General features: G+C 42.9%; 1 protein-coding gene across 1 annotated transcript in view; it reads left to right on the top strand.

The window, feature by feature from the left end:
- Positions 1-22,060, top strand: part of NELL1 (neural EGFL like 1) — an 820,872-nt gene that overhangs the window by 196,908 nt on the left and 601,904 nt on the right. The window contains exons 10-11 of the mRNA XM_088017492.1: positions 5,282-5,355; positions 9,787-9,886. Coding sequence (XP_087873618.1) covers positions 5,282-5,355; positions 9,787-9,886 — 174 coding nt within the window. The remainder of the gene's footprint in view (positions 1-5,281; positions 5,356-9,786; positions 9,887-22,060) is intronic.

Genomic DNA, 22,060 nt, shown 5'->3' with positions numbered 1-22,060 from the left:
TATTCTTTCGGGAGACAGACTTGAGAACTACCGCAGAGGGTGGGGAGTGAAGAGAGAGGATGATGGAGAGGGAATCTCCAGCTATGCAAAAGAGCACTTGCAAAGGAAAAGAGGTGGTAGAGGGAAAGGAAATACTTTGATAACAGGGTTTCAGTAGGCGAGAAGTAGAAATCTGCAAAGGTGCGTGTGGGATGCGTGAGGACAATCGTATTCCTTTGAATTGATGCAGTGGTTCATATTCAGGTTCCTCTCCCAGTGCTGTCCTTCCCTCTGGGTACAACAGTGTGCATGTGTGGATCATTTGCTCTATGTCAGGCACCATGTTGAGCCCTTCTAGTGACCCAAACGCGGTCCCCACTGTTAGCCCCATTTTGTGGGTGAGGACCCACAAGAGCACAGAGACGTAACTTTCCCAAGGTCTCTCAGCCTTGGTGGAGCCAAAATAAAACCCAGGTGGTCTCTGGCTCCAGAGCTGATGCTCTTAACCCATCTCCTCTCCGCACTGCAGTCCAGGGAGATGGAGGCGCCGCCACGTTACGACAAAGTATTGTGTAACATGCATGTTGTGCAAGAAGCAGAGGTAGCCCAGAGAAGGGAGTGATTAAGTCCATCAGAACCATGTGTGTGTTAGGAAAACTTCACAGGGGAAGTAACAGCTGAGTAGGGTGTTATCAAATAAATAGGAGTTTGCCATGTCAACAAGGTAGGTGAGAACACACCTGACAGAATCATATGTGCAAAACTCAAGGAAGCAGACATTGCAATGACTTTAGTAGTTAAAAGCAAAATTCAAGGGAAGGGTTGGGGCATAATAAAAGTGTTTTACCAAGGCTGCTGTATCGGGAGAGCTGGAATCAGGGTGGCTGGGTATGGGATTCAGGCATATTACAGCTAGAGGTGATGAGGCTGACAGGCCCCCACTGCCTGGAGAGATGAAAAGCAAGGGATGGATGTGAGTGATGGCCCAAAGGCCTGGCATATGGTAGGTACTCCATAACCTTTTTTTTTTTTTTTTTGTACAAGACAGATGAATCAGGGGTGGAGCATCTGTAAGGGAGAAGTTGCCAGGTTTTGAACAGGAGCCTGTAGGGGACTCCTAGTGTGATTAACAGAACTAAGACAGGTGGAGGAAGTAGTGCAGGGTGCGATACATTCTGTTAGGCACGTGTGAGTTGGAGATGCTGGAGGGACACCCAGCGTGATGTGGGCAGTCTTGCTCAGAGAGGCGGTATCTGGAGCCAGATTGGGGAATGAACTCACTGAGGCAAGGAGAATTCCTGCCTGTTAGCCTTCCTGATCTGCCCGTCTCCTTTAGAGTGTAATACAGAGTGCTGGTTTTGATATTCTAACCCACTGATGGTCACGGAATGGCTGGAGTGTGTGTAGGGTACAAATACCTAAGTAAAGACAGAGCAACCTAATCTCTGTATCTGACAGGGGTGCCAAGTCCCGCCTGTCAATTGTTTTTTCAATGTGCACCCAGATGGCAAAAGTGTCCAGTCATTGCACTGGAGAAATCAGGTTGAATTTGAAGGGCCCCATGTCTGTGGGTGGGAAAAGATGCAGTTGAATAACTTCCTCTTAATCTTCAGTACATTTGTTTCTGACATCACAGAGAAGTGTGTGTTGGTACCAGGTTTCAATTTCATGGTTGTACACTCTGAAATATTCTAGTTTGCATGTCCCCAGTGTGATATGAAGGGCTTCAGGTATCCGCTTACATTTCTACTCCTACTGAAAGCTGTTGGAATGGAGTCCCAAATGCCCCAGCCAAAGGCACTAGAGCCTGACTCGCCTTATGCTTGAATTTCCTCAGACATCAACAATGAGCCTTTTGGCTGCGATCAAGAGGTGGGATAATGAGGACCGACTGATGTCAGGCGTATGGAAGGCAGTGACAGAAAAGGACGGGTATGGTCGGAGAAATGGGGGATGAGCATGAGAAAGCAGGGGATGGTCTTGTGACCTGCAGTGGTGATCCCAAAAGCTGTCCTAAGATCATTTCATTGAGAGTTGATATCGTAATCATGTATACGTCCTGCACCAGTGCAAATGGCCAAGGCATGTAGCATGATGCTGATGTCATTCGTAGCCCCCAAAGCACCCTGCTGTGTGAGGACATAAAGTTTAGTGGACATTTATTTTTATACAGGACTGGTGAATTTGAGGGATGTTTCCCTGTGCGTGGCATGAATGTAACCAGTAAGACATTGCTATCTCCAGACAGACTCCTCCTAGAACTCCTATCAGAGGAGAGGAATCAGGCAAATTTCATAAAAGAGGGTAGCAAGTGGGCTCATACCATTCTGTGGGGGACAAGGTTAAAATGAGGGAGAAAAGTCTATTTCTTTGCTTCTGAGCCTGGGCCAAGAAGCAGATGGCAGATCTGACAGCAGGGCATTTAGCAGAGCTGTCACTCTGGAATAAGCCATCTTGCCAAGTTGACAGCAGCTGTGTTTGGGAGTGTGGGAGTTGATTGGACAGGAATTCCAGGCCCTTGGAGGATGTGTGGTCTCCCCATACGGGTAGATAGGGGAATCTATGTCATCATTAGGACCAAGGAATCATGGTCAACTGATTGATCAAGAAAATTGAGGCATAAAAGATGGTCATGGATAATTTTTTAAAGGTAGGAAGGAGGGGTTGGTGTAGAAAATTCTCTATTTTCTGTTGCTGTTTTTGCTCTGAAGCTCATATCTGCTTTTCATGTTTGAAACCACTTTAAATAGCAGAAAGAATCAGAACTTTTGGCTGTTTTCACTACCAACTGTAGGCACATTGATTCTAAAATTACTGTTATTAAGCCCAGACGGGCACTGATCTCGTGGCTGGAGATGAAATGATGAAATACACCTAGACCCTGCCCTCATGGAGGTTATAGTTAGCAGGAGAGATGTATAATGAATTGGGCAACTGAGAGAAAAGTTGAGGTGTTAGAGCTAGATCAAGAGTACCAAAGAAACACAAAGAGAGGGCAGTTCACCCGTGCTGGAAGTCAGGCTTATGTTGAAACTGATGGGTATAGAGGATAGGGGGTTGCCAGGGGACGGTGCATGAGGCTGCCTGTTCTTGGGGAAGATGATAGCATGTGCAGATCCCAGACACAAAGGAGAAGGTGTGGCTAGGGTATACGTGGAGGTTGAATGTTTGGGGGGTGGGTGGGGAATAAATGCAGAAGAATTGAGCTGTGAAGCTTGAGAGAGAAGGGAGAGCTACCCGAATGGCTTATGTTTGCTGAATTAAGGAATTTGGACTATATTCTGAGGGCATTAGTGATCCATAATGATTTTAAAGCATGGCCTCGTGTTTGTAATTAACAAAATATGTCTGTTTTATGGGGAAGAACTGAATAAGATTGAGACCAGAACAAGAGCGACACAGTAGGAGGTTCTGGGGTACTAAAGAGGAGGGAATGAAGATAGTTGCAGGTGGTGGGGAATAGACAAAAGTAGGTTGACTTGCGAAACTTAAGGAGGGAGCATTGTCGTGATTTGGATACAGATTAGATGCCGGGTTGAGTAAGAAGGAGAGGTTAAAAGGATCCCAGGTAGGGTGTGGGTGCTGGGGTAGATAATGGTGCCGTTCATGAAAGGAGATATTACAGTTGAACAGATTCAAGTTAGGTGTGGTTTGTTGCAGATCATTTTCTAACAGGAAGCAGACTCTGAAATGGAGATTTGCTTGTCCTTTATTAGGAAGGATCTGTGAGGATCAGTTCTAGGGTAGAGAGAGATCCTGAAGAAAGTGGGATTGGGCAGATAAGGAGGTTGAATTGCAATACAGTTAAACACTTCCGTCATTCCTCTAGGGAGTTCTGGAGCTGGAATGACCTTTCAGAGGGATCCCTAGTTGGGGCAAGGGGCCAGGACTTTGCCCTGCCTTTACCAACCACTCGTTGTATGTGGGCTGGCCTAGGAAGAGCATTTGACCTTGGATGAGGTGGCTCTCTTCAAACAAGAGCAAGTCCTAGATCACTGTTCAGCTGAGCTGGTGGTCGTCAGTTTCCCCAGCAGCTGCAGGAATGAGTCCTTTGGCCATCGAGGAGGATCTGGGTAGCATACCGCTGCATCCACTATGGGATCATGATGTTAAGTATACCAAATCTCTGGGCTTTCCTCTTCCTGTGGCTAACAACAGGCTGTTGAGCAAGTTGACTGCTGAAATCTGTATATACTTGAACGTTCCATGAGAGTTGGAAGATTGTAGAACTAGGAAATTACCAAATTAATCTGTTTTTAACCAGTGCGGAAACAGAGACTCTAAGAGCTAAGGTAGTTTTTATGAGACACATAGTGAGTGATAGAGATGTCTTAGAGTGCATGTCTTCACTTCTACTTCTCCTGAAGACTAGGGTAGAAGGATCCTCATCTGTGCAGGAGAGGGAGTAATCAGACCTTTGCTTCCTTGTTCCTTTTGATGTGGCTGGAGACCCATTAGGGTCAGATCACATTAACATACTCTGCACTTGTTTAAAAGTGAATCAGCAAGTTGAGTTGAGGACTGAGTCCCAGTGGAATCTAAATTGAATGGTGGGAGTTCCATTTATGCTTTTACCTTTTCTACAAGGCCTACCTCTACTTCATGCCTTCCCTATTAGGCTGTTAAGCTCACCTTTCCAAAAAACAGTCTCTCTAGTGCATTGGTAAGTGTTTTACTGGTTTGGCTTGTATTTCTCAATGGTTTTTGAGCTTACTAGGAACATAGAGTATAAGGGCATGCATTTCCCACAGTCACAAGAGAAAAAAAATGGTGTCCTTCTGCATTGTGGCTGAGGTTCTGATGAATGAACATAGAAGTCCCCTTTTACCTACTTGTTCATTTTATGGCTAGAGTGTAAGAATCAAAGGTACCACTACTGTACCCCATGGAGATGACCAGTGCTGCTTCCTTGTTTTAACTTCTGACCACATCAGTTCATTTTCTGGTTCCTTTAGCAGCTGCGACATTGAAATAGCTGTGTATCCATAGTGTGACAGACTCATGGCAAACGTAGTGAAGATGACCATTTGACGGGGGCCCAGGAGTTGTCCTTACACTCTCCCCATGTCTTACTCCAGAGAAAGATATTCCTATTTTTTTTTTTTTTTTAAGTAGGCTTCACACCCAATATGGGGCTTGAACTGATGACCCTGAGATCAAGAGTTGTATGCTCCACCAACTGAGCCAGCCAGGCTCCCTGCAAAGAGATTCCTTTTGCTTAGAATTCACTGAAGCCAGATGGCAGCTCTGAGGTCAGTTAGTTGCATAGCATGACTGACCCGTTTTTCTGTTTTTGTTACAGCAAAATGTATCTATGGAGGAAAAGTCCTTGCAGAAGGCCAGCGGGTTTTAACTAAGAGCTGCCGGGAATGCAGAGTAAGTTTCCATCTGATGATCCTCATCCCTTGGGGAGAATTACCAGATAGATAGATGGGCTTTGGTAGGGATCTGGAGTGGAGCAGGTTGGCCTGAATGGGTCTCTGAGGGGAAGGACTCTGGTGGGCTGCTGGCCAGGATGGGGAGGTCCCACCCACGGTCATTGCTCTGCTAGCTTGTGCTAAGCTGTGGATCAGGTAGCCTTGGGGAAAGCTATTGAAGGATGTGAGAAGGTGAAGGGAGCCAGCAGTTACTAGGAGTCAGGGAGCTTGGCAGGGGGCCCTGGGAAAGGATTCTGAGTTGATTTTGGGGAAATCTGTTTGTGATACCAGCTCTGGATGGTGCTCTCTCTATTCCAAAGTGTCTTAAAGATGGCGAGAAAATGCCTGTCTCCTGCCTGCCCCCACCCATCTTTTTCTTGGAATAAGACGTGTAGAAGCAGAGATCTTCAGTAATCATTCAGCTAACATACCTTGATCAACTGCTACATACTAGCATGGTACTAGATACTGGGTATGTAAAGGTGAACACAGCAAAGGCCCTGTTTTTATAGAACTTGCAGTCTAGTGGGGGAGACAGATAACTAAACAATGTACAATATATTGCCGAATCCCATAAAAAATAGAAAGCATGCTGGAGAGAGAGCTTTTGGGTGGGTCTGGGTGGTCTGGGAAGGCCTTTGTGCAGAGGTACCATTTGAACAAAGTGTGGGAGCTGGCCGTGCAGTTACTTGGGTGAGATGCCATCCTCGGCGTGGAAGAGTGAGAGACAGGGAATGAGGGGCATGCGTACCAGGTGGTGCGTCACAGGGCAGCCACAGTCCTACAAGGAAGCACTGCTGGTTTTGTGGGGCATCTCCAGAGAGGCTGACCGGAACCACTGGGCCTCAGAATAGCCCATCTTTGTAAGTGCTTGTAACTACACCATTTCATTTGCTTTTCATCACATCCCTGAGGAAAAGAAAGGAATCTATTTTAAAGATGGAGAATGAGGCATTTAGAGACCTGGAAAAGATCTGGAGGAGCTTGAATCCAGTTCTTTACTGGGGCCTTGGCGGGGGGTTTGGGTGGAGGAAAGGCTCTTACCCGTTTCCTCTCTCTGGCCAGAATTTACCTCCAGGGGTTAACTCCCTCTGACTTTCCTATCGAATTTCCTATCCCCTCTTTCTTGGCTGCCACTGGGAATGGCAGAGATTCTACTGCTCCAGACACTCTGGTGGGGATGGAGGTGTGGTGGTCTTTGTGCATCAGCGGATGTTGTGCGTACGCAGAGGCAGGGATGGTGTGGCAGCGAGGGCTCTGTGATCTCTCAGACAACAAGGCAGGCTACCAGACCTGGGCACGGGGAAAGCTGGTAGGGTGGTCTCCAACCTGGGGCAGGCACATTACCACCTACAATGTTGGGTGGATTAAATGAGATAAAGTGTGTGAAGAACAAGAAACAGACTCTTGTTTCAAATATTTTCACCAAGTGTTTTTAGAAATTAACATACTGTTTTTTTAAAACTAAGATGAATAAACCCTTCTAGTAGTTCTGTTCAATTGTGTTCCAGCATTTCTTTAGCATTAATTTTTTGACTTGATGTGAGTTTTTATGTTATTAGAAATTCAGGTTGAAGCACAGTGATTAGTAAAGAACTTGAAAGTGTTTATATTTGACCAATGGCACAGAGACTGTCACTCTAAATGAGAAAGAATGGAAGAATTGTATTTTTCCACCAACACAGAGTTCTAGGGGTCATAAAATAACATACTATAATCAGGAGAATTTAAAAATGTTAATTATCAGGTACTTTTTACTAGAAATAGTTTTGAAAATAAAGTTAAAGGTTTTGTGCCTAATTATGTGGCTGGACTAAATGGATGTAGAGGCTCTTATGCTACTGTAATCACAGTTCATATTATTTTCAAAATCATGCCAAGGTGTTTGTCTCTATTGAAACACTGGGAATTAGGATCTTACTCATTAAATATGTTAAAGGTTGATTAGAATTGTCTGATTTAATCAGTCAAGGCAAGCCCTTTTTATAAAAAACTTTTGTGAGTGAGGATTTTTTAAAAAAAGTCTTCATAGCATTTTGAATATCTTTTAACAAAAGCAAATACATACTCCAAATGCCAAAATTTTGAATATAGAGGAAAAAGTACAAGGAAGAAAAAGGAAATCGCTCCAGAATCTCACCATCTAGAGAGAATCTTGAACAGTGTTATTTCTGACAGGTAGAATGAAATGTATCTTACTGTCTTGGTTTGGGTTCCCCTAAAAGCAGACCCTGCACTAAGGATTTCAGTATGGATGATCGATTAAAGTAGTGCTCTTGGGAGCAACCAGTAAGGGTGTGGAGGATGCAGGATGGGGAAAGGCAAGGAACCGAGCAAGAGTGGGATTTTGGGTGAAAGGCCTCACATACCCTGGTTTGCTGGAGGGGTGGTGGAGTGTAAATTACACCCCAGCCATGGGCTCCCCTTGAGGAGCCTGTCAGTCCCTGGCTTTGGGCTCTGGCAGTGGGGATATAGAACTTGTGGGTAACTCTCTCTGCTCTCTGCATGGCAGAGTGGCTCCAGTGTCCAAGGAGTGCCATCTGAGGGTGGCAAGGATGAGCCATTAACAGCAAAGCATTTGGAACCTGGGGGATGGGCACACAGAACTCCTAAAAGGGATCCAACCATGTCCATCACTCTTATTTATGCAAGGAGGCAGTAGATAATAAATACATTGATGTTGACAGATAGAAGTAGAGGCATTAATGGTGAGTAAGCATTTTGTTTTCCTGTACATTAAAGCTTATGCTACAGCTGGTGAGGTTATTAATGTCTCTTGGTTTGTAATGATAGGTTTGAGTCCCTGTTGCAGGAACTGAGGTACAACTAGTAGGCACAGTGGCTTAGGACCAGTGCCAACTCTTGAGGCTGGGTGCCCCCCAGTGTGGCCTGAATTGAGGAGTGAGAAGGGGACGTAGCTGTGAAGGAGACTGAGCGTGTAGAGCAGGCTGTGTTCTCTGATCTTAGGGCCAGTTTTTAGGTAGGAGAAAAGCAAGAGGGCTGGATAACTTGGAGCAGATCAAGAAACCAAGAGCAAGGAGGATGAAAAGACACTTCAAGGAATGTCAGGGGCAGGACTGTCAGGATGAACATTATGAGCAACGAGAGGAAGCCATGGTACAAATTATCCAAATAATGAGTAGTTAGAAATCAAGTTGGTATGTTCATAATTGTTGATGTTCTTAATTAGGAATGGATGTGCCTGATGAAATGGGAGTTCCCGTCCCATGGTCCACAGGAAAGATAGTGTCTCGGAAATGGGAAACTCTATCTCCCCCCATCCCTCCTGGCTGTCCAGCTCCATCCTATTTCCCCCATCTGTGTTGAGAAGTACCTTTTTGCCTTAAATGAGACTCCTTTTCTCAAGCTTGATTCTTAGTTGACGTAAACAGCTTCTTAGGAATGGGAGGGAAAAACTTTATATTTTAGATAAAATACTCTCAAACTTTTTTTATAGTAATTAATGGACTAATTTTTAGAATTCAGAGTAACACTGAATACAGATGCTAGTGATGTCACCAAAGAAGACCTTTGGTGGATGAGGTCATAAAGATTCACCAGGTGAATGTTTAAAATTTTATTGTAAGCTATTTTATTTACATACAGGGAAACATCTCGTGCTCATCTAACCCTCATTCCGATCATTCGTACTTGGATACCTTGGCTCTTGCCTGTTTTGTCTGCCAGGAGAGTCTCTTCTTCCTTTTTCCATTATTCAAATGTGGCATCATCTTTATCATTTCTCCCTTCCTGGACAGCATGATTCTCTTATGACACATTATCATATCTTAACTGTAGAACATTTTTTAGCACTTACCATACTGTTTTAGGGTTTTTAGTTGAGATTGTTTTTTCTTCCTGCCCTCCAACTAGGAACTCCCCAAGCACGGGGAAGATGTGTTATGTAGCTTTTGGTTCACGGTGCATGTGATCCAGGAGTGCTAAAGCTGGCTCACAAAAGCTCATGAGTGCTCATTGTATAACTTCCTGACTCTGTGGTCAGTGACACCATGTCGGTATTTCAAAATCGGTCATCGTCAGGGCATTCATACCACAGAAATCCATAAGCCCTACAAATTAGGGCTCCCCATCCAACAGCCTATTGTTACCTTTGCAGCATACCACTGTTAGTGACCTTCTGCTGCATAGAAGTTTCTCAAAAATTATTGGTTGAAGTTGAGGCTGTTGAGACACAGAAAAGGATGCTTTCTCTGCCAGGAGTCTCATCAGTTTGATTTGCGACTTTGTCATTATTGTGGAATTCCTGGGAGTACTGTTAATTATTGAAGCTTATTATCACTGCAGGCTGTTAACAATGAGTGTTATATATTTGCATCATCGACTAAAAAATATGAACATTTTTTTTGTTTCCCGATGATTTGGCTTCCAGGGTGGAGTTTTAGTAAAGATTACAGAGGCGTGCCCTCCTTTGAACTGCTCAGAAAAGGACCACATTCTCCCAGAGAATCAGTGCTGCAGTGTCTGTAGAGGTAAGGGGGGCTTGGTGGTGGGGCTGTAGTTGGGATGAGGGTGGGGCGCATGAAGGTTTAATGAATAGTGTGAAGGTAGTAACAGGGGCTCAAAACTCTGCTACCTTGAAACTTGTGTGTCCTAGTTACCTTTGTCAGCCGTAGTCGTGTCAGTTGTAAACTGAGGGTAATGATAGTCTACTTCTCAGGCTCACTGGGAGGGTTAAATGGGATAATGCCTAAGTACCTAGTATCATGCCTAGCATGTGATAAATGTTCAGTAAGTGACAGTTCCTATAAGAAGAATGATAGTGCCTGCAATAATGATTATTATAACTGTCATCATTATTAGATTTTTCTCATGAGTGGCATCGGTAGGCATACTGTTTAGCCCTTTCTGTGGACCAATTCCTGTATCTGACAGGCAGAGACCTATAGTGAATCTTTATTCAGAGGATTACATGCAACTTTTTTACTTCACGCAAGCGGGGGGGGGGAAACGCTTTAGCTAAGTAACACCTAACTGCTAATTCGTTCTCTGGCAGAAATTGTTTTGCTTTCTTTTCCTGGACTTGTCTTCTTTCCCAAATTTTGTGGTCTTTAAACCCTGGATCAGATAACTTTTCCTCTCTGAAAGGACTCGCCCTGGTAGAATTACGTGGATTGGGAGAACCTAAAATTGATTAAAAATCTTACAGAACCAATCCAGTCAAACTCCTCTTTATGATGTAAAAGCTACACCCACCACACATCCTTCTCCACATTCTCAAATACTTAATGGAGTTGGATCCTTTCCAGCTCCCCCTTAAAGCTTCTAGAGCAGAGTGGTTTAGTTTAGGTTACTCCATATTTCACTTTATTCTATCTTTTCTCTAGCGCAAGGGTTGGCAGATATTTTCTGTAAAGGACCACAGAGTAAATACTTTTGGCTTTGTGGGCCAGAAGGTTTCTGTTGCAACAACTCAACTCAGCTGTTTCGCAAAAGTAACCGAGACAATAGGTAAATGAATGAGTGTGGTTGGTAGAATACAATTTCATTTACAAGAACAGGTAGTAGCCCATAATTTGTTGACCCCCTCCTCTAGCATCTTCTGACACATAGAAATGTTCTATGTTTTATCATGGAGTGTTCAGCTTATGTGGAGGTTGCTTGGTCATGAGAAGGCTACATTTGGGTAAAAATTCCTAGGACAACTTAGTATGTTGATAACTAAGAATGACTGATCATGCCATCAGAATATCTTCCCTGATTTGTCTGCGTTTTAGCTACAAGCATAGTAGCAGTTGAGATGCTGTAGAAACACTTAAAGATTGGCTGGAATTTTCAGAGGGATACATTTATTAGTAACTGATAGGGTTGTAAGATAGGTCTTATAATTTAATGCAAAATCCATCACTTGCTATTTGTGGAGGTGCCAAGTGAGACTCAGTTTATGTAAATCCTTCCTGATTTATGATTTCATTAGAGCAGAATCATTGATTATCCCACAGAAACTCAAGAGGAATTTCATTGCTCTGACCCAGTTTACAATAGACCTGGTGTCACTGCTTCTGCTAATACTTCTCCAGAATGCGTGCGCTTCTTTACCACTGAAGACACTAAGAGATGGGATCTCTCATTGAAAAACAGTCATTCAGGGCTCCACTGCTGCAATCCCGTAGCTTTTAGCACACCTTGACACAGCTTTGAGGGAAAAGCGGGAGGCCAGGAGTAAAACTTCCTAGATTAGATTATGGCTAGGACCAATTTGTGAAATTGAGGATTTTCTTTCTCCTGCTTCCTTTTTTGGAAGGAAACTACCAGCTTTGTTGGGAGGGGGCTGTTCATATTTCTTTTAGAGGTGTCTGTGTCCGAAAGGGTTATTTATTCTCTTTGACAACTTTACATTTTGACAGGAACAAGACAATACCTTCAGAAAAGATATGGTGAGGAGGTCCTTCTCCTGGGGAATGGGTTGAATTAAACCATTCGCGTATATGGATTCTCTGATTTATTCCCAACTCAGAGTTCAGGCACTGGAATGGAGAAAGCATTATTGTAGACAAAGGCCCCTTTCAGCACCATTTCCTGTTGTTAATCCCTTGTGTTGACCCAAAGCAGAGCAGACCCTAGAACATCTACCCCCCCCCTTGTCCACATCCTGAGGCTTGCTCTGCATAGCGGACAATCAGAAAAGGAAAGGGGCGGTTTTTTTTTTTTTTTTTTTTTTTTTCCTGTGTGGGTCTGTTAGTCTCTTTATTCTGAAGATTGTCAAAAAGGCAACTCAGGTGAACTCCAAGGTGTATTGTTTCAAACTATGCTCCCCTTGAATTTTATTCCAGATCTCTTAATTCCAACTATTTCCCAAGAGGATCTTCAGAAGTAGCATAATAGTCTTTCGTAATATTATGGGAAATGTTTTTCCCCTTGGACTTCTAGTTGTCTTTTACCTTTTCCTCTGTGTTCATGTTTTCTGCGTCTTGCAAGAAGAGGAGTGGTTCATTCTGTTCTGACAAGACTCAGAAAGCCCACTGGGCCTTTTCGAAGGCCTGTTATTCAGTTCTCCCCCCTCTCCCCTCCCCACACTCCTCCTTCCCCTCTCTAAAACAGAAAGTAATGAAAAGGCGACACTCAATTTTTATGTAAAGTAATTTTTAGCCTGCATATGGGGAGGCTGTACCATTTGCTTTGTGGATTGACTGGCAGGCAGTAAGTGAGCAGAGAGGCAGGCTCCTGATGACCTGAGATGTGTATTTCAGGGATGAGCACAGTGGTATGATTTCAGCTGTGTGTCTTCTTCCGCCCTGCTGTTATTGATTACAGAAACTGAAGTGGCTATAGCCTTTCTCAATATCTGCATGAAGGGCCTCTAATTAGCATATTTATCATTTCTCTCTGTCTTTCTGTGAATGTCAGGTCTTTAGTCTGAGGGAAATCACCCCGTGAGAGCGTATCATTCCTTAGAAGTCTGAATCACAAACTTCTTCGGGCCTGCTTAGGGAATGGAAGTTTTCTGGGGTTTTTTTTCAATGGGACTCCGTTGAGCCGCCCTGAGGAGGTTTAGACTGGGAATTTAAGAAAACACAGAAAGTGCTTTTTGCTTTATGCCCCAATTGGCTGGCTATATAATATGCATAAAGTGCTCTTTTTTTTAAAAAAAAAGTTTTAATGATTATATTTTATGAATTCTTTAAATGTAGGAGATGAGGTAGTTGGAGATACATTCTGACCACACGAAATAATGCTGTCACTGTCATGTCTGTGACGTTGAAGGAAATAATTTTTAGTACTAGCTATGTTGTTGGCTCTGTGTATTTCATATATGAAATAATGTTGAACCCAGTTTTTGAGTTATAACTTGTCAAAGTATAACTCGTTGCCTTGATTCTGAAACTAATTTTTATTGAGTCATGCCCATTTTCTTACATGGTTATACAATTTGCCACTGCCTGCCCCTCCCCCCCGTGACTAATCAAGGAGAGAGATTAAGATTTTTGCTGAGTTTTTCTCTTTGTGGGAATTAAACCTAAAACCATAGAGTTGGGAATAACAGACTCTGACACATTTATGGCGTTCACTGTATCAACAGAACTGATATCTAGACGAGGGGCTTGGGCACCTTGCCTCTTAGAATCTTGGGTCATGCCACATGCTGTCACTAATTCCTCTGCCTTTTAAAGAAAAATGAAGGTAATCAGCTGAGCCCGTGATTACATCCACAGGGCAATTGGTGCAGCCAGGATGTCCCTAAGGAAGGGACTACAGGACAGTTAGGGAAGACACAAGCCAAAAAAACCAAAGTGGTGGACACTGGCAGGAGGAGGCCATCCTGCAGTTGCGGGGACCCAAGGTATCCATCACCACCAGTAACAGCCAGAACAGTCCTAATCACCGCTGCAGTTTCTCTCTGCTGCCTCAGGACCGTTTGTGCCAACAGCATGCAATTCGTTTACCTTCATCATTATGTTAAGGCAATGGCTGTAGCGGGAGCCTGACCGCTTAAAGTGTGTGGCCATGAGGTGGAAAAGGGGGAGTGGGCACCAGAGTGACCTCTCTGCTTCTGCTTGGGAAGAAGTAATAAAAGTGTGAATGTAGCCCCAGAAGAACAAGACGGCTCATGAATCATCAGTGGGCTCCGTTAAAGGGGGGCAAAAGGCCAACAATCTTGACCGCGGACCCTCCAAATTGCTCCAGGAAAACACACCAGTCATTTGGCCCATTCCAGAATTCTTGACACACTCCTCAAGGTTTTATTCCCCTCATATTGGCTCTAAGTGTAGCTTCAATGTCGCCAATGACCTTGGAGGGTTTTCACTGCATGTTTAAGACTTTCGGTGTTGGGGGAAAAAAGTTCTTGCCAACATCTGTTCCCAGTGTGTTTATCTGTAATTTTAATTCGTGCTCACTTGCCTTGTCATCTGGCCTGGACTGAAATGAGTTGAGATTATTTGTTCTATTTAAGATTTTATGCCCTTACATTAAATCCTCCCAAGACTCTTGGCATCGGGCGCCTGGGTGGCTTGGTGGAGCGACTGCCTTCGGCTCAGGTCATGATCCTGGAGTCCCGGGATCGAGTCCCATGTCGGGCTCCCTGCTCGGCGGGGAGTCTGCCTCTCCCTCTGACCCTCTTCCCTCTCATGCTCTCTATCTCTCATTCTCTCTCTCTCAAATAAATAAATAAAATCTTAAAAAAAAAAAAAGACTCTTGGCATCATGATTTTTTTTTTGCCTTAGTCTTCCTCATCATTCTAGTCTCCATCAGAATTTGTAATTGAAATGGTTTTAGAGGATTTTCAGGGTATTTGAGATTAAAAGAGGCCTGGGAAAGAGGCACCTAATGAGTATATTTTCTAGTGTCTAAATAGAGGAACTGGTAGTTAGCAGCTGTGCAGGTCCTGTGCATACTGAGAGATGGAATCTGATCAACCTCCTGGCAGCCATGGGCTGACGTGGACTAGAAAGACAGGGCTCTATGCTCCACTGTTAAGACTGGGAGCAGAGGGCATTTGAAGATGAGTACAGTCTCCAGACATCCGTGACGTCATTGGCCATGAAAGTGCTGCCGTGTATCAGGGCCCACGGAGCCCCTGGAAGGGGGAGGCACGTTGTCTCAGAGAGAAAATCTGAAACTAAGGTCAGGTTGCCTTGGACAGGGAGACCCTTAAGTGTAGACTATTGTAGAAGAAATGGATTGCTTTCTAAGATAGAACCTGGGAGAGTCCAGAGCTCAGTCTCTACTGGGTTCATCCTGTTGGCCTAACCCTGTCAACAAGGAGGTAGAGGAATGTCCTCACCCCGAAGGGCCCAGGCTTCTACGGTATATGTGTTGGTTGTGGAGTACTTATGGGTGTTCAGTTTTCATAAAAGATCTTTGGGCCATATCCCTCCAGGCAGTCCATGGGTAGAGTTCTCTCCATACCAATGAGGCACATGGAATATACTGTACTTAGTATACCTTAGTTCCTATGGAACTTCCAAGAGTGGGCAAGCAGAAGTGATGTGAGAGCTTTTCTGGATTTGAGTTAGGAGTGCATTTTTTCATTGTCCAGGTACATCATTTCAGAGGCAACTTGCCTGACCTGCAGGAGGACCCATTAGGGGTAGGAGATTAGGGGCAAGAAAGGGTTCTCTCTGTGGAATCAAACTTCAGCTGCTTAGAGAAATCAGAAATTTCCCAAGGCTAGTGGTCTACTCATTCCTTGTTATAAGAGTCACAGTAGGGAATCATAAAGATGCTTGTCCATGATTGGCTATAGAAGCCAGAGAAGAAGCAGAATGGATGGATAGTTTTACTATCATTATAAAGGGAGTAGAGTGAGATCTAGAGAATGGCAGTAGCTTTAAAGACAGCAAGTTGTTAGTGTTACTGTCTTCCACTGACAACAGAACTCTAGATACAGGACCACTAAGGGAGTCCAAATTTTAGACTGTTCACCACTAAAGTGTGACCTCAGCATTTCTGTTGCTTCGTTAATTTCCTTGAACATGATATGGGCACGTGCTGCTTTGTGTGTTTGGAACCCCTACCCTTTGTCCAATCAGCCTCACTCAGCCTTCACATTGCTTCAGATCTTGTATTAGGACCTTTGTCTAGGATACATTCTTGAAGCACCTTGTTCCTCTCCATCACAATGTCTCCTTGTAACCCGATACTCTGCATCAGTCACTTCTGTGAGCTTGTCTGATGACTAAGAACGTGGGTATGCTGTTCACGGCATTTTTGTTGTTGTTTGTTTGTTTATTGCCTCGCACAGTACCTGGGCACACAGTAGGCACTTAATAAATACTTGTCATATAATGGATGGTACCCATGCTAGAAACAAAATGAGGTATTCACATAAGACCTGGAATCTCGTTTCTGTAGATAATGTGTCTTCTCTGAGGATCTGCTCATGTTCACAATTTGAACGTGAGCTCCAAGTGGGTTTCACTCACCTTAGTGTCTTATTCAGGGATATTCTGTCACGTGATTAAGTTAATTTTCTTCTGGCTTGGAGTATCCAGGCAGCAAGCTACCATGGAATGTGTTCTGGAGAAAGAAGCAAGATTTGTTCTTTTGGAAAGATCAGGACATGTCACAGACTAGAGAATGCTAATGGCTGGTGGAGTCCTGGCCTTTTTAGGCCAGGTTTAGCATTCCTGGAATGTCCCTGGATGATTAAAATCATGGCTGGGCAGCTGGGCAGTCATGTGGGGTGGGGTGGAGAGACGGGGTATTAGAATCATATTTGGGTTTTTAGCCGTTTTACCCATCACTGACCAGCTGTGTAACTAGAGGAGGTAGTTAACATCTTTGAGCCTTGGTGTATTTATCTTTAAAACACTTAATTCTTGCTTTGGAGGACTGAGAAGATTTAGTCATTAACTAAACAAATATTTATTGACTGCCTATAATGTGTTGTCTATTGCCTTAGGCATGAGGTGACCGAACTTCACAGTCCTTTCCCTTGAAGTGAGCTTCTAATGAGATAAACATTACATAAACACAGAAATACACAGTAATTGTGATCACTGCTATAAGCAAGAAAAATAGGGTGGTATGGAAGAAAATAATGGGGCTTTCTTCAGACTTGTGAGGCAGGGAAGCCTTCTCCAAAGAGCTTATGTTTTAAGCTGGGACTTGAAGCCTGAGAAGAAATTACTCTGGCAGTGATGTATAATAACGTTGTGAGTTGGTGAAACAGGCTTGTAAAAACTGAATCAGGAAAGAGGTTGGGAGACTAGAAGAACTTAAAAGGCTGCTAACAGTTGGAGAGGAATGATGGAGGGAGAGAAGGAGTCTTGTTTGTTGACTCAAGTCCAAGTTAAAGATTTTGTATTTTTCTTAAGTAAAATGGAAGCCCTTGGAAGATTTTTTAAGGGGGAGAGTGACATGATCCAATCTGTGTTTGAAAAGGATCTCTTTGTGTGCAAAATGGGTTAGAGACTGGGCGAGAAGGGGAACAGGAAGGCAAATGAGGCCATGTCCCTTTGAGAGATGATAATAGGTTGGAGTAGATGGGTTTTTCTTATTACCGTGAAGTCGAGGAGGAAATGATATGTTCAGGAAATACTTACAACATAAAATTAATATGCACAATCGAATTTGAGAACATGGAATCTCTGCCCAGTTCTGTGCACTTGGAGAAAATTGTAACTTGACCTGAGCAGGCAACTTCTATTTCTTCTCTCTACTCCTTACCCCCACCACTGCTGAGGAGTTTCAGGGTCTCATTTTCATCGTGTTTCAAGAATTTTCCCCAAGTTTTTATGTGCACTAAACATGGACTCGTTGGAAAGCTCTTCAGGAGTTCCATTTCCAGGATGGTTTTGTTGATTAAGGAAATTGAGGTGAGTTGGTTATTAGCAACTTAGGCTTGGGCTGGTAGGTTTGTGGTTTAAAAATAAAAGGTAGAACTCTCAAAAAGTATAAAACTTAGAGAAAAATATTTTTCCGTTGGTGTAGGTAGTTGTATTTAAAAGATTGCTATCAAAATTGACACAGTATTTTCAATTTATATTCCATGATAAGCATGTGAAGAATGACAGGTAACAGTTCCGTGTATTTTAATAATATCATAATTCTGGTGATAAAGGTTAAATTGTGTTAGAGAAATTGGCTATATATTTGCCTCTAAAGAAATGTGGAGTAATTCTCTGCATATTTATAGATTCCTTTGTTCCAGATCACATGTACTTTGCCATGATAGGTATTTAAGTGTTTGAAGTGGCTTAGACTCTTGCCAGTGAACCTGGGGAGGGCCAGTATATTTGAGGGATCAGGGCAAAGATGATTCCTAGTTTTCTAGTTTAGGTGGATAAAGGTGCTGCAGTTGAATGTGAAGAGCCCATAGAGCATGGATTTGGGAAGATCAAGAGTTTAGTTCTGGCTCGGTGACCTCTGAGTGCCTGTGAGGACATCCAGATGGATTGTCAAGTGGCTGTTGGCTCTAATGATAAAACCTGTAAAGTGGGATATGCCGTATAGTCAGTGCTATTTCCTGTGCTCTAGAGGGAACTCTGAGCCTGTATTATTGTTTCTAGGGAAGGGTGGATGTTCTCAACCAGGGGCCAGAAATGATGGGGTGCTAACATTGCCCTACACTCAGTTTCTGCAAAGAACAGATTGGCAGAACCTGCAGTTGGGTCCTAAGTGGGCCTATTTAGAAATGTTTTATAGGACATAGATGGATTATAATCCACTGAATGTAATCATTAGTTGTCTAAGCTTCTAAGTATTTAAATTGCAGAAGAATTATTTTCTTAGTGTTCTTCACAAGACCTTCAGAGTCAAAGCATGATTCTGCCACTTCCTGACTATGGATAAAAAAAGTTCAAGTCTCAACCACATTTTCCTAATGTGTAAAGTGAGGATAATAGTAATTTTTTGGAGTGTTGAGGGTTTTGTGAGGTAAGGTGTTTAATAGGCTTAACACTATGCCTGGCATGTTGGAAGAAGTCAGTAAATAGCAGTTTTTATAATTAGGATGTTTTCTGTGTTTGGGCTGGTGCTAGTTAAAAGAACTTGCTATGTTCCTCTGTTATAGGAGAATAACTCTGAAGGCTCGAGTCACTTATTGAAAATAGTCAAGTAAAAAAAAAGCCAAGTAGAAGAATATTGGGCTGTGTTTGTGTATTCCACAATCTGGTCACAGTTTCTAATTTTGAAAAAATAAATCGATTTAAGAAAGAGGGTGACTTTCAGTAGTCTTAGGCATCAGATTATGTTGATAACCAGCTGAAGAAAAAATTACCCCAGGGGTAGCCAGAGGACTTGTGGACGAGATTGTGGTGGCAACTGAAGACAAATATCCAGGAAGGGAGGGATCTCTATCCTAAATGTCTTGCTACTGAGACATATCAGATAAGAAAGACAAATCCTTCAGGATTCTGAAATTTGGAGAATCGAGGATTTATGACTTGGCAGCCAACTCCAATGCTGAGGTCGGGTTTAAGGACTGAGGCTGTCCAGCTGGGGTGATGAAAGTATCCTAAAACTGGATTGTGGTTGTGGCTGCACAACTATGGAAATTTATTAAAAATCATCAAAGTGTGTCTTTACAAGAGGTGAGTTTTATGGTATGTAAATTATACTCAATAAAAATGATTAAAGAAAAGTGGTGACTAGCAAACCAGTCACATTTGCGTTCCAGTTGGTTAAGGAGGGGGTAGAGGCATTAAATGCCACTATAGATTCATTCATCTCTTCATTCATTCGTTAATTGACCCTCCGCTATTTCTGGCTGGCGGTGAGTCCGTCCATCTCTAAGCCATCCATCCAGTTACCCTCATGTGGAAAGTTTTGGTTGAGAGAAATGAATCAGACATAGACCCTGACTTAATGAAGTTGGAGTGATTGAAGTTAGGATTTTTTGTTAAAAATACTTGGAATTACCTCACGGAAAATAGATATGGATCTTGAGAATGAGAAGAAACCAAATTGTGGTCTTTTTAAATCTACACATGCAAAAAAGGAGATCTTTATCCTTTGGATGTAGAGTGCTTAGTTAGGAATTTGTTGCTTTGGGGAGGGCAGTGAAATAACCTAGTGAGGAGTAACCTTGGCCTCAGACCTGGGTTCTGGCTCCGTGTACCTACCACAACCACCTTCTCTAAACTCTAACTGCCACATCTTTAAAATACAGATATTAATTTAATTTAAGTAATAGAATTAAATGGGACAATGCATGTAAAACACTTGGCTGAGTGTCTGGCATATAGTATGTATTCAGTGAATGTTTGTTGTTATTATTACATCTGTGCCAGATTATTTGGCATTCTGCAGTGCACCCTTCTTCCTCACGGGTTCGAGTCCCATTCCTTTCAGTAGGATTTGTGCCTCACCCTTTCTCATATTTCTATCTGTGATGAACCCGAGGTCAAGTTTTACATCACCTAGAAGTGCTTTCTCTTTCCCTGAAACACTGATTATACTCTTCATCTCTCACTTAACATAGATTGCCTTGTATTTACACTACCCCGGTATTTGGCGTGTCTCCCCTTAGCTTGTAATTTTCCTTGTGGGCAGAGAACATGTCTCACACATCTTTATTTTGCTCCCAGAGGCTTGCATGGTTCCTTAGTCCACAGAAGTTAGATGCCCCGTAAATACTGATTATTCACTCCTGCAGAAAGGCAAGCGGGCTGTGAATAAATACTGCTTGAAAGAAGGCCTGGATTAATTAATGAAACACATGCTTTTGGCACAGTGGTCAGGCTCAACCAAAGTAGATTTGACATTAGGGTTGGTTTGTCCCACAGTCCCTTCACTGTACTTGAAATACAATTTACCCAACTCCCTGCATTGTGAATTGACATGGCACATGCTTGATAGAGATGCATTGGGACATCAGCATTGTTTGAGTGGCTTTTTTCCTGCCTGTCAAATGCATGTGGAAGGAAAAGGACAGTTGCAGTCTTCTGGAAAGAAGAAGAAGAAACAAAGAATACATGTCATAATGGATGCACATATGACCTTGAGTCAGGCTTCACAATGAAAGAAAACGTGACAACTTAATTACTGATCGATTCTGACATGGGGAGGGAAGTCCAGGTACTTTCTCTGGCAGTGAGAGTTGTGATGTCTAAAAATTGTCTCTTTGGTAGCAAAATCAAGTCTTTTTCTTTGCAATGGTTATTACAAGCCTTTAAAACCCTCCTGGAAGTGTTTTTGGGTGACAGAGTTTGCAGATTTCCAGCAAGTTAAGTTTTTGCTCTGATTTTGATTGGGGGAAGTTAATAGGCCACAGGTAGTGAGGCTGAATCTGATACTGCGCTCACCTATCACTATGGGTTCACTCTGTAATGTCCTGAGGAACAGCTAACCCCTTCACTTTTTAATCCCTAAGTTTTGCTATCTGAGAGGATGTATGATATGGTGAAAAGTACTTGGGCCTTGGAGTACACCAGACCTAATTTAGAACCTTGTCATCTCTACTTACTAGCTAGATGTCAGTGAGTTTGAGCTTCTCCTTCCTTGTCTAGAAGTGGAGGAGAACTAAAGGAGTGTCAAAGGGGTATTTTAGGGAGAAGAGTAGTTATTCTGGGAGGAATTTCTGAGATTCAGAAAGAAAGTTGGGAAAATAAATGTTAAAAACGTGGTTTGAAAAGGATGCCCCGGGAAACATATTGTAGGATGTTTCTTGCAGCATTGTGATTCAAAACCTGCAGGTCACCTCAGTGCCCATCTGTAGCATAATGGACAGATGGTGGAAAATTCATGCTACAGAATATTAGACAGTATTGATGAGTGAACTGTAGCTACAGGCATTATCAGGGATGAATAGAAAAAAAAACAATAGAGAATATGTAAAATAGGATTTCTTTCATGGGAAGTTCAAAACAGGCAAAAACTGAATGCTCTCTTTAGAAAGAAGTACCTATATCTGACAAAACTATGAAAACATGCAAGGGAGTGATTAACACAAAATTCAGGATAGTTATTTTTGATGGCTGGGAGGGGGGACTCTTTGGGGAAGTGTCATTAAGGGGTAGTGATAATATTCTGGTCATATTAGTTTTATATATTCATATAGATTCATTTTACATATTTTCTATGAATCATAAATTTTGTGGTAAGGCAATTACAAAAAGACTGGTTATGTCAGAAAGTGGTGGGAGGGGGATTCAGGGTCAGCATGGATCAAAGCCTTCAGGATGGAACCTACTTTGAGCATTAAGGAAAAACATCTCAAGCACTCGACAGTCCAGAGTTTCCCATTCCCCCTCTCCCATTC

The sequence above is a fragment of the Eumetopias jubatus genome, unplaced genomic scaffold (genome assembly GCF_037043125.1).
Source record: "Eumetopias jubatus isolate StellerSeaLion01/CBP00866 unplaced genomic scaffold, mEumJub1_p1.0 scaffold_13, whole genome shotgun sequence".
Classification (NCBI taxonomy): domain Eukaryota; kingdom Metazoa; phylum Chordata; class Mammalia; order Carnivora; family Otariidae; genus Eumetopias; species Eumetopias jubatus.
Note: the sequence above shows the minus strand (reverse complement) of the source record. Positions and strands in the feature narration are given on the sequence as shown.